This window comes from Pochonia chlamydosporia, chromosome 3, assembly GCF_001653235.2.
Source record: "Pochonia chlamydosporia 170 chromosome 3, whole genome shotgun sequence".
Taxonomy (NCBI): Eukaryota; Fungi; Ascomycota; class Sordariomycetes; order Hypocreales; family Clavicipitaceae; genus Pochonia; species Pochonia chlamydosporia.
Genome location: NC_035792.1, coordinates 6,130 through 18,310, shown reverse-complemented (window position 1 = coordinate 18,310; position 12,181 = coordinate 6,130). Strand labels below are relative to the sequence as shown.

At 48.2% G+C, this 12,181-nt stretch overlaps 3 protein-coding genes across 3 annotated transcripts; 2 read left to right on the top strand and 1 right to left on the bottom strand.

Annotated features, from left to right (window-relative positions):
- Positions 1-13: 13 nt before the first annotated feature.
- Positions 14-2,638, bottom strand: VFPPC_12247 (C2H2 finger domain-containing protein; the record flags this gene model as incomplete). The annotated part of the gene is made up of 6 exons (XM_018290183.1): positions 14-115; positions 264-1,039; positions 1,092-1,468; positions 1,529-1,851; positions 1,899-2,145; positions 2,214-2,638. 6 exons carry the CDS (start codon positions 2,636-2,638, stop codon positions 14-16), a joined length of 2,250 nt encoding a protein of 749 aa, XP_018136261.1.
- Positions 2,639-6,322: 3,684 nt separating this feature from the next.
- Positions 6,323-8,344, top strand: VFPPC_17786 (Ribonuclease H-like protein; the record flags this gene model as incomplete). Its single annotated transcript, XM_022429469.1, has 3 exons — positions 6,323-7,702; positions 7,794-7,804; positions 7,876-8,344. 3 exons carry the CDS (start codon positions 6,323-6,325, stop codon positions 8,342-8,344), a joined length of 1,860 nt encoding a protein of 619 aa, XP_022285493.1.
- Positions 8,345-9,392: 1,048 nt separating this feature from the next.
- VFPPC_17787 (hypothetical protein) lies at positions 9,393-9,653 on the top strand (the record flags this gene model as incomplete). The annotated part of the gene is made up of 1 exon (XM_022429470.1): positions 9,393-9,653. One exon carries the CDS (start codon positions 9,393-9,395, stop codon positions 9,651-9,653), a length of 261 nt encoding a protein of 86 aa, XP_022285492.1.
- Between the last annotated feature and the right edge of the window lie 2,528 nt (positions 9,654-12,181).

Here is a 12,181-nt window from a genome sequence, read left to right as displayed (position 1 = left end):
ATGATTTGACTATCTAAATTATTAAAATGGATTGAATAACAGAAAGTGCAACTGAGTCAAAATACGACCCCATCAGTTTCAACATGGTGCTGATGACGCAGATGAATCCCATGAACTATTTGAGCATGGGTCAGCAAGTGCTGCTTATGTTCGAGTGGTATGCAGCAAGCTGGGCACTCTATCTTATCGTCCTTTTGCATATTGCTGAGATGGCTGCGACGGAAGTGCTTATTTAGGTCCCCCGGAGTATAGAACTGATGTACGAGATCCTCCACAGCCACATCATCAGGAGCCAGGGTGAGTGCTTTGCCAACACAAATGAAGCACCTTCTCGGTCTCTCCTTCTCATTCTTGACAAAGACAGACAACAGAGCCATGTGCTGAGGGCTTCTCACTGGTGGTTCAGATATAAAGGTCGACCTGGACTCGACAGACGGTGTACGGCGCTGGATGGTCTGCCCCTCCTCAACCACGCAATAAGCCATGATGGCGCTAATGGCGCTGTCTCTTCGCCGATATTGACCCTCGAGTGTATTGCCAAGGGGAGCAGTGAGAGCCTCCATGAGTCTTCTTTGAGCTGGTCGCTGAGGAGAGACAGTTGTGTCCGCAGCCTCCTGAGCAAAACCGACACCTCGCAACTGCCGCTCGATGTCGTCGACAGCCTGTTCGGCGGTCCATTCATCCCGAACTTTCTGCTTCAGTTGTCTCTTCAGCCTTTGCTTCTCATTTCGCAACTCACGGCGCAGCTCGATGTACTTCTCCGACCCCTGACGATGGCGTCGCAGGTCACGCTCTAGCCGTTTAATTACGGCGTCATTGTTCACGGATACTAATTGTTCAGGTGTGAGATCCGTGGGCCGTCGTTTGCTTATCGAGTGACCGACACTGCAGGCCTGCATAATTAAGGCTTGCTGTGGTTTTTGTCGCCGGAGAATAGCCCATGTATCTGCGCCAATTTCCCGGCCCAAGTAGTGACGCTGGAATGGTGTCGAATTGGCATGACCCATGGCAAGATTTCGCAGCGCCTCGCTTATATCGGCTGGGACTGGAGTAAGCTTGAAGTACATAACTAGGGATTGGTCGGGACTTACCGCTCCGGTCGAATTCATTTGCCGCGTTATAGCGTAGGTTGTAGGGAATAGTGGGATACTCTAACCCTAAGACTTCGCCGACTCTTTTGATCCACTGTGCAACCATCTGGTAGGAGATGGGCTTATCCTGAGACAACTCAAAACCAGTCAGGTTTTTCACAGCCCGACGAAATATGTGTGTCTCTTTCAATTCATCTCTCAATGGCAGAGGCAACTCTTGCTCTTGCGGGTGAATGTCGAGATTAGCCAGTTGTGCGGGAGAGGTGAGGCTTGTGGCACGGAACGCACGATGGCGGAACAAAATGCCGAGTAAAAAGACATGCGGACTAAGTAGCAAGGAAGGATCATACAGGTTCTCAGGGACAGGGTGAGTTTTTCTACGCTATGTTAATAATTTGTTTCAAAAAGGATAAAAAGCAAGGTGTTTGCCTCCTTACGCGTCTTTGACCCCAAGATATGTCTTCGTGAAGGCCAGTGTGAATCTGATTAGAATATTGTGTGGCCCACCTTCTGGGTCCCTCGCCAGCACGAGCCGGATATCTCCAAACCGCATACGCAAAATCGACGTAGGGCTTGCACCAGCGGGTGCGAGGAGGAGGAGAAATAGAACAGCAAGAATGCGCAGCTCTCCTAGCTTGAACGACTTCTTAGTTGTGCTGATTGTCGTCTCGATTTGCTTTTTAAGGTCTTCGATTGTCATACAACGATTCGCACGTTTCTCGTCGCTTAAGCCATGTTTTTTGGCGAGATCTCGGAGCACCTACTCGGTTAGCCACCTGCATTCGCGTCGGCGGGGATTGGCCGTACCTTGTGCATACGCCGATTCAGCTTCGGATCAAGCCTGATTCCCGTGGCTCTCTCGTGGACGAGACGGAAGACTTTCCAGTACGTGCCCAGGGAGCTGCTCTTCTTGGTTCCTCTCTTCTTCCTTCCGTCCTTGCCGATTTTCTGATTGAGCGACCAGTCAAAAAAGTTATAGAGGAGGCATAGGGCGTTAGACTCGGAGATAGACTCAAAACAGCTTTGAGGGTCGCGCTCCAGCATTTTGCAGTATCTAGAGGGCGAGGAGCAGACAAATTAGCAGCTAATCATGAGAAGGAAGTTATATGGTGGGGTGCATACTGGCGCCATTGCTCCTCACAGGCGTCAAGGAGAAGCAAGCTACCGTCACTGTAGTCCTGAGTTTCGTAGGCGCCCTCGTTGAAACTCTCAACAGCGTGTCGGTAGTACTCCGGGGGATGAAGGTTTCCTCCGAAGAACTGAACCTGATCATCGACGTCGATATCGTCGCAGTCATCCTCGTCATCAAGGCTTAAATCTTCGACATCCGTCGCCTCTGTTTCCAATTCTGAGTGTTCGGCATCATTCTGGTCAAACAGTTCATCTTCGACATCATCGTCCTCAGGGGAGTACGAGGCGTCTGAGTCGTAAGATGGAGCGGAAGTGTGTGCTCGACGTGTCACGGCCGGAAGCTTCCGATTCCAGGCGGTAGCAAGTCGGTTGGGCGTGGCGAGTGTCAGCAGCAAAGAGGAAGACAAATGCTGCATTCCCAACCACTCTTGAGGCGGGGCGAGTACCCCTCAAGTACGATCCGTGGAATGCCGCCATATTTGGTGGTTGTGCCTTCGTATGGGGTGTTCGAAAGGTGGTTTCGAGAACGTAGTCTTGACGTCGAGTGCTTGCCCGGAGGGCTTACGTCAAGAGCTTGAGCCGTTGATGGGGTGAAAGGGGACTTTAGAGGTACATGGTGCTGGTTGGTGCAATGGCCCCACCAGGTGAAGTAGCGACAAGGTCTTAAAGCGGCGCTGGATTCTGGGCAAATTGTCCACCAGCCTTGGTGGGCAAAACCACCACAACCGGTGGTGAAATCGCCGTCTCATTGTTTAAGGTAGTAATTATTCATTACTGGGATGTCTGTCACCCACGCCAGCAAGCTGCACTCCTCAGCGTAAAAGTAAGGATTCACAACACTTTGACAATGTTTTTGGGCTCGCCCTGATTTTGTATGATGAAAAGGTGTGCAAGGCTCATTCGTTGCTAATCTTCCGCAAGGATCTCGCCAGACCGCTAAATTAACTCCGGAGAAATTAGAACGCAAACGAACTCAGGATCGAATAACCCAGCGCGCGGCTCGACAGAGAACCAAGCAATACATCGCACGACTTGAATTCGCGGTCAGAGAGCTGGAATCGCAGACTGCCAGTGACCAAGTGGTAAAAGAATTGACCTCGCAAAACCAAGCATTGACCGCTGAGATTGTCTACCTTCGGACTTGTCTAACATTTAAAAATGCCGTCATGTCGTGGGAACCGTTCCAAGAGTTATACCATGTCGAAAGGTGTTGTGATTGAACTTACTTCTATTAAAGTCTGGCTGACAGCTCTCATACATCTATATACCCAGTGGCACGGCCCGTGCCACTACGCAGCGACTCAGCTGCCTAAAAATGTCTCGGGACGTGACCCACACCAAGTCAACAAAAGGCAACCCCAGTTTCCCAGTCCTGCGGTATCGGCACTTCCTGGTCCATGGACATATCAGCAGGTCAGTGGACCTAGCAATGCGTCCACATTTAACACTCTATCATCATCGGCTGAGATTTCCGGTACGACAATGTTCACGGATAACCAACGACAACACGGAAATGCCGATCAACGCACACGCCTGGAGCATTCATTAGTGTGGTGATGGAATCGTGAACATGAAATTGCCGGTGCTCCTCAGGTTCTTGAACACGTGGAGGCGGAGAGGAGTACATGATCGATGCCGGGAAAGGAGGGATTGAGTAGACGAATTACTCCCTTTGGAACACTTTGAGTTGAGGGGCTTCAGTGGAAGAGCTGAGTATAGAGAGATTTTCACAGTTTAGCAGATATTTCGACTCATTTAGACGCCTAGCCCATTGTTTCCTTTCTTCAGACCTCCTCAAGACGGTGACTTAGTGCTTCGCACATTCGATCCTGCAGAGGTTGAAGTGGATCCCCTACATTCCATCGACCTGGTTCGTAACACACCAAGGTGCTCATTTCAGGTGAGAGAATACCCTACAACACACAGCAACGATTAAAGCAGAGCTTTACCAATAGGTGCGGACCATCCGAACATAGCTGTAACAGGTTAATTAATGCGACGCAAGGTAGTGTGTGGTTGAACAATAGCTCTTTGCGCCGTAAGCTCTGTGACAGAGTGAAATCTCAAAAGCATATCGGTTATGAAAGAAGCTCTGACTATTTTGTCTGGTGCGTAAACGAGACGCAAGGGGCACTGTCCTTCAAAACACCATCGTAGCTGCGGGTGAGCATGTTGGGAAGGGAAGGGCTGCACAGTTGAGCTGTGTTCGAGCTCCTGAAACTGGCAATAGAATCCTTCGGTCCTCTATCCCTGTGTGATATAAGTGGGTATAATTGCTCAGCAATAGAGCGCGTTCTTTTTGTTGACATGCTCTCCAAGTTGCCCAAAGATGTTCAGTACCTTCTGTCTGCCTAGACTACCAATCCTTCAGGTTTTTGCTATCACTTTCTACCCTATTATCCATGTCTACCATACCCCACCACCCTTTCGGACGGACCACCCTTTGGGACAGCAAAAAATCCACCAGCCCATACAAAACCCAGCCATATCACTTATACGGATTAGACTCAATTTTGAAGCTATTCGCAAGCCGTCACCTTCACTCATTATAAAAATGATTGAAGTGGAATATGACAGCACCGCAGAAGCTCCAACAATCACGCAGAAGGAATGGCAGTCCCTCAATAGACCGGTGGCAGCCAGACAATTTGCGGCGCCAACGCTCGACTTCCCTTTCGACACAGCTGGCACTTTCGCAGACCTATTCTACTCCGAAATACCAACCCGATTCTCACGCCTCAGATGGATCATTCCCCATGCTGGCGGCGGCCTCATCCCCACTTTGGATCGGATTGTTGGATACAGTACTTTGTATCCCCACCTCAACTTGACGCGATCATCCATGGAAGCGATACTCGCGAAAAGCCGACCTTGCCGGACCCTGGCCAGTCGACTCAGCTATTCCATCATTGCTGCCATAGGTTGATCATACACATATCATGTGGGGGATCCGATATTCCGTTTACGCCTTTAGCGGCCGCAGCAGCAGGAATATCCGCCTTTGACGCGGATGTTGAGGCGGTCTTTGGCGACCCAAAGAAGGCTCAGGCCGTCAGATATAGCAACGCGGGGAGGCTACTCAGGTAAAGGTTACGAGAGTTCTGGGTCGGAATGTCATAGAGGAACCTCACACCCCTGTTTCTCTTTGCTTTTTGCCGTTCCCGCTGCGGTTATTCCTTCTTGTGGCTACCTAAGCGCCGGCATTGATACATCAGAACATCAGAACTGGCTCCATCTGAGTCCCACCATATCATGAGACACTGGAGATATCACGCAACTGTATTTTGTCTGACGACACGCGTCACGACTTCGACGTAATTCCCGTACAGTTTACATAGATGGGGAACGTCGTTAGCATTTTGTTTTCTACATCTCTCGCCAGTTCTTGCTATTAATGATCCGTATGGACTTGTCAGTGTACGCAGAAGAAACATCAGGTGCAGGCTCATCCAGACTGCAAGAGAACAGAACTGAGGGTGCTATTAACATACTTTCGTATAAATACCCAACTAGTACGGTGCCTGTACACTAATTAAAGACTCAGGAATGATGTTGCGGTATGTCGCTTTGGCGAAATGACTAATAGTCTGTGTTTACAGTGCTACTAGATAAATACGGATTGCTCTTTAAGGCATAAGACCATGGAATTAAGATCTGAGTTAGGACACACCAAGACAACAATCAAAACCTGATTGATTCGTTTGTTACGGAACTGGTCGCCTAGAATACCACAAGCCCTTGCATCTCGTAGCATCGTATTCGCTCCCAGTTTACAATTGCTCCTGTGCCTTCTGACTGGTCCCTTCTTGACCACACTCTCTCGATAAGATCCCTAGCACCGTAGACGTAACCAGGGTGGTTTTCCATACCCAAGTATGGAAATACCTTTTCCATATATGGACATGGACAGGGTATCGACATGGATAATAGTATTGCAATACTCATTAAACTATTGACGAGGCTGTGCCACTAACAGGGGACCGTACAGGGAATGCTACAGGGGGCCGTCCAAGGGCTTGAGGGCTCCTAACCCCCGCTAAGAATCCACACATCCACAAGTCACTTTCCCCACCAATTTGTATGGTTAGGTTGCGGCCGTGATGGAGTCTGAAAGTGTGATATCCTTCTTCGATTCCGAATCAATTATATCGGAATCTTCAACCTCAAGGTCTCGCAATACGAGAGGCAGAACTGCAGTGGGGACTTGGAGCCATGCTCGTACGGCCGTGAGGGGAGAAACGGAGTTCAAAGGCCGGAATCGCCTTCTCTATTGCCGTCATTGCCCCCAGGAGAATGCCTACAGCACGTCGGTTACCACTAACTTTCGAAAACACCTCGAGAGCAAACACAATATCCGGGTTATAGAAGATTTGACCCCTCTTCAGTCGTCCATTTTTGAAGGGTTTGAACAGCTGTACCAGCAAGCGCAGGATCTGGGTCGCACAACCGAGATCGAGGCGCAGGTCTTCAAAAGTTACCTTGATCAAGACAAAATAAACAAGGCGTTGGCATGGCTGATCGTCGTACGAAACCTCCCTTACCGAATTGTCGAATCCCGTGAATTCCATCTCTTCATTTCTACCTTGAACCCAGTTGCAAAGGATTTCCTCCCCTTCGCCCTTTCAACCATACCGAAAATCATAGACCAGCATTTCCTGTCGGCAAAGGATGTCATACGAAAGAAGCTCCAGTCAGCAATATCTAAGATTCATCTTTCTCTTGATATTTGGACGTCTCCAAATCGACTCCTTCTTCTTGGAATATGTGCTCACTTTGTCGACCACGCACAAGAAGCGCGAAGCAAAGCCCTCCTTGCCCTTCGCCCAGTAGCAAACCACTCAGGTGAAGAACAATTCGTTACCCTTCTTCCGGTCTTGCGAGATTTTGGCATTTTGCGACGCATTGGTAGTGTTGTGGGAGATAATTCGAGTACGAACGACACCCTCTGTCGAGCGTCGAGCACATGTCTTAGGGAAGAGGAGGACATTGATTGGGATCCGGAAGTTCACCGCCTCCGATGTCTCGGCCATGTAATTAACTTGGCTGTCCAGGCTTTCCTGTTCAAAGATTCGCTAGACTTAAACCAATGTGAACTGTACGATGACAGCGAAGGGCATGCGGAAATCCAAAAGCAGCGGGCTAAGTTTCGACTCCTTGGCCCGTTGGGCAAACTGCACAACTTGGTTGTCAACATTCGGAGTTCGTCAGGACGTACCAAAGAGTTCAAGGAGCTTGCAGGGAGATTAATTCCCCTGGACAATCGTACGAGGTGGAATAGTTGGTATCAAATGCTGCAGGTTGCCACTGAACAAGGGATTGCGAGTGCCCTGGACTCCTACACGAAGAATCATTTCGATGACCTTTCCGCGGATTTTCTGTTGCCAGAAAAGTGGGTGAGGCTTCGCACAATTAAAGACATTCTTCAGCCATTCTCACGAGCAACATTGGCCACACAAGGGGATCACGCCACGCTGGATAAAGTACTCTTTATAATGGACGTCTTGATCTGATGCTTTGATGAGGCTTTGGTAAGTTGCTTACTTTCATCTCATTACGCTAACGCTAATATAGTGCGATAGATCGTATATAAATTAGACCCAGAACTTTCGTCTAGAATCTAGAGAGGTTGGGAAGTGTTCGATAAATATTACAGCAAAACAGACAGTTCGCCTTATTATGCAGCCGCCTTGATCCTCCATCCAAGTTATCGCAAGACGTATATCTACGCGAACTGGAAGAAGAAATGGCATAAACCTGCTTTTAAGCAGGTTAAGGACCTTTGGCTCGCATACCGAGATGCAACAGATGCCGATGCCCTTTCGCACCATCTAGTGGATGATGAGGGAGACAAGGATCTCGATGCGTTTGATCGTATTTCTAGGAATCTGCAGAATTGTACTCGGCCATCAAGTCAAGATGAGTATGAAGATTACATTTCGTATGATCCGTACGACATTACGCCGATGACTGCTTTGTCATGGTGGCTTCAAGAGCAACAAAGGAAACGATGGCCACGGCTATCACGGATGGCAATAGATATTCTGTCAATGCCAGCTATGAGTGATGAGCCGGAGCGAGTATTCTCAGGCACTCGTCGCACTATCTCCTGGGAAAGGGCATAATTAGACGCGGACCAAGTTGAAAAAGGAGAATGTTTAAAGCAATGGGTCAGAAACGATACTCTGAAGGGTTGCGAAGGCGGAGAGGTTCACGTTTTCGGGTAAATTTTTCCTCCGATTTCCATGCCTACTTCTCATGAATCGAGAAAATTTCACCGGATATCGTTTTCGTAGGACTTCGATCGTTAAATTTCCTTACTTATTTCTTAACTTTTAATTGATCGTACAATGCCACTTGTCTATTGTTTCCATAGTGAAGTGGATGCTCCTTGGTGACAGCGCACGGACCAAGTATGGAAAGGTGTATTGCAATACTCGTAATAAATGTGGGGCAATACTTCAGAATGGATTGCACCCCTTTCCATATATGGAAAACCACCCTGACTCCAAGTACTACATGACCGCGAGAGCTATCGAACTTGCAGATCAAATTGATTACTTTTGCTCCAAGGAGAAAGACTTAAAGCTTGACTCACTCTCAGAGCAAGACTGGGCTGAGCTAAAAAAAAAGTTTGCAACTTCCTCAAATCATTCGCCGATGCAACCAAGGCTACAGAAGGTCACACGCACACAATTGACAGAACGCTACCAATAATGGACTTCTTGCTTAGTAGGAAGTGACGCTTTTATGGCGCCTTGTGTTGAGGCTGGTTGGGCGAAACTCGACGCGTATTACACTCTTACGGAGCGTTCATCTGCATATGTTTCAGCTATTGTCCTCAGTCCCCACCGGAAGTGGCACTACTTTGATGTCGCCTGGGAGGACCACCCTGAGTGGATTGATAGTAGCAAGACCGCCGTAGAAGGCCTCTGGAAAACTCGCTACGCACCGGTCGCCAGGTTGGCCGAGTCGCCGGCTCATGCCTTAGTTGACAAGCCACCAGTGAGAAATTCGTTTCTTGCTTGGGAAGACGAGCAGGAGGATCTCGATCTTCCTACCCAGTTTGATGAGTATCAGAGTTAGATATCAGCCCCAAGGATTAAGGTCAAGGACGTGCGAAAGTGGTGGCTGGAGGATACACAACAAACGCTGTACCAAAACCTTTCCAAAATGGCGCTAGATCTTTTGTCAATTCCAGCAATGTCTGCCGAACCAGAACGCCTCTTCTCTGACACCAAGATCACCCTCCAAGATCGCAGAAATAGGTTGGGAATTGGCATAATTGAGGCAATTGAGTGCATAAAGTCCTGGTCAAAGACTCATCTGGTGGCTTGGGTTGACGACATTGGACTTGTTTTGGATACAGAAGCAATGAATGAGGATGAACAGCAGGGGCCTTCTAACATTATATCTGACAACATGACTGTATGAGCAGTAGATAGCATATGAACAATACGAGTGGCGTGCAATAAGTTAAGTTATGTCTATTGTCCCAATCTAAAACCTTAGCCTAACGCAACTGAGGTGTGAGAGACCGTTTTGTCGAGCTGTCTCATCCTTCGGAAAACGAATACTATTCTATGTTGGCGCGAATAGCTTTAAATTTCTACGGTCAGCGAGACAGCTTTGAGCCTCAATGTTACTCAATTCGGTTAGCCTTATGCTTGGGCCATGCGGCTCGTTGCACGGCGTGCAATATGATATTGCAATACGATATTGGTCAAATACAGTGCAATACCGTACACAGTGCAGTGCAGCAAATTCCTAAACAATCCAGTGCAGTTTGGAGTTGAAAAAATATCGTATACGGTATTTTGCACTATTTACATCACTGCTAACCGCTGTATCATCTATGACGAGCTTGGAGACCAGCATTGTTAGTATCAAAGCAAGCAACGACCAGAAAGTGCCATTCAGCTCGGAAGATAATTCCTGTCAGACTATCGGCCACTCTACCAACCAACCACTGGAGCCTGCCCAGCCAGTTTTGATGGATCCTAACCGGTATCTAATGCAGGAATCCGACGCGTCTCTGCGTTACCTCTAGCTCCGTTAGCTCGTAAGCGAATCCATACCCAAGAGGCTCAAAGGGCTACCCGCATGAGAACCAGAGAATATATGGATTGGCTACGGCGAGAAGTGGATGAGCTCAGAAGGAAAAGCTGTGCCGGAGCAAGTATGCGCAGCACGACCCTTGAGCGGCTTTCTCAGCGTAACAGGGATCCCGAGAATGAGCTAGCTGAGCTCAATATGAGGTTGTCGTCTGCCAGTCCTCGACCCGGCAGACCGTTCGAGATTGTGGGAGGCATCCAAAACAATTCTCACGCTTAGCGATACCACAGGATGTTTGCAAATGGGCTTTCGCTTCGCTATAATGGAGCCAAAATTGGAGTACGCGCTTTCGAAAGTTTATGGACACTTCCTTCACCAGAGGAGCGCAAGAACGTTGTTGGAAGTGAATATGCAAACCAGCGTGGCTCTGAGCCACCAAGCAAAGGAATTTGGGCCACAATATGCCTTGATTATCCTTCACACTTCCAACCATTACCAGCAAAGTTTGTTTGATACTTGATGGCGGTCTTCAATGTTGCGAATCAGGGCGAAGGTTGGCTCCCAGTAAAGCAGGATGTTTCCGAAGCTCCCCGTTACTCGCGACAGGGCAAGAAAGCCTTTGTTTGGAAGGAAGCCGGCTTGCTTCTTAGCATATCGACTGTCTCGGCGTTCATACCAGGCGTTCAATGATTCGAAATATCTGCTAAACTGTGAAAATATCTCTATACTCGGCTCTTCTAGCGAATTCCCCCAAGCTCAAAGTGTTCCAAAGCGAGTAATTCATCTACTCAATCCCTCCTTCCAGTGATGTAAATAGTGTGGCCGTAAATAAGACGATATCGTATTCAATATCGTATTGCCTGCACTGTATTTTTATACCGTGCAGTGCAAGAAAAATAGAAAACCGTACAGTGCAGTGCGAGGTCGTTCGAATATCGTATAATATGATATTCATCCAGTGCAAATACAGTGCAACACGAGTAATACGAGGCCCTTACTGTACGCATCAGGCGTAATGAATGAAGATCCCAATTGAAGGATTTCTCTGCAATAAAGCGTGTCAACCCCTGAAATTTCACTTCCGTCGACAATTTTTGATCTAATACATAATGACTTCTCAACACTCAGGTGTTGCCGCTTCCTTTACGGCTATATCATCCCCAACATCCCTAGTGGCTGATTCATCAGCTGCCAGCGACAACGGAGATTCTGACATGGGAGAAACGTATACTTCGCCGTTGTCGCCCTCTCAATTCAAGAAGAAGAAGCGTACATCGAAGCGCTCTCGTCTCTCGGAAAAAGCAAACTATTACATGTTGGCCGCGAATAGCTTCATAATTTACGGTTGGTGAGACATTGTAGAACCTCAACCTTACTCAATTTGGTTAGCTTCATGCCTGGGCCATGCGGCTCTTTGCACGCCGTGCAATACGATATTGCAATACGATATTGCTCAAATACAGTGCAATACCGTATACCGTGCAGTGCAGCAAATTCCTAAACAATACAGTGCAGTGTGAGGTCGAAAAAATATCGTATACGGTATTTTGCACTATTTACTTCACTGCCTCCTTCACCCGCATGGATCATGAATTCCCTTCCGACTCCGCATGTTCAAGAACCTGAGGAGCACCGGGTATTTCATGTTCATAATTCCATCACCACACTAATGAATGCTCCAGGGGTGTGTGCTGATCGACATTTCCGTGTTGTGGTTGCTTGTCCGTGAACATTGTCGTACCGGAAATCTCAGCTGGTGATATTGTGTTAAATGCGGACGCATTGCTAGGTCCACTGACCTGCTGATATGTCCATGGACCAGGAGGTGCCGATCCCGCAGGACGGGGAAATTGGAGGTGCTTCTCCACGCGGTATAACTCTGGGAATGGCGTCCACGACACGATGCC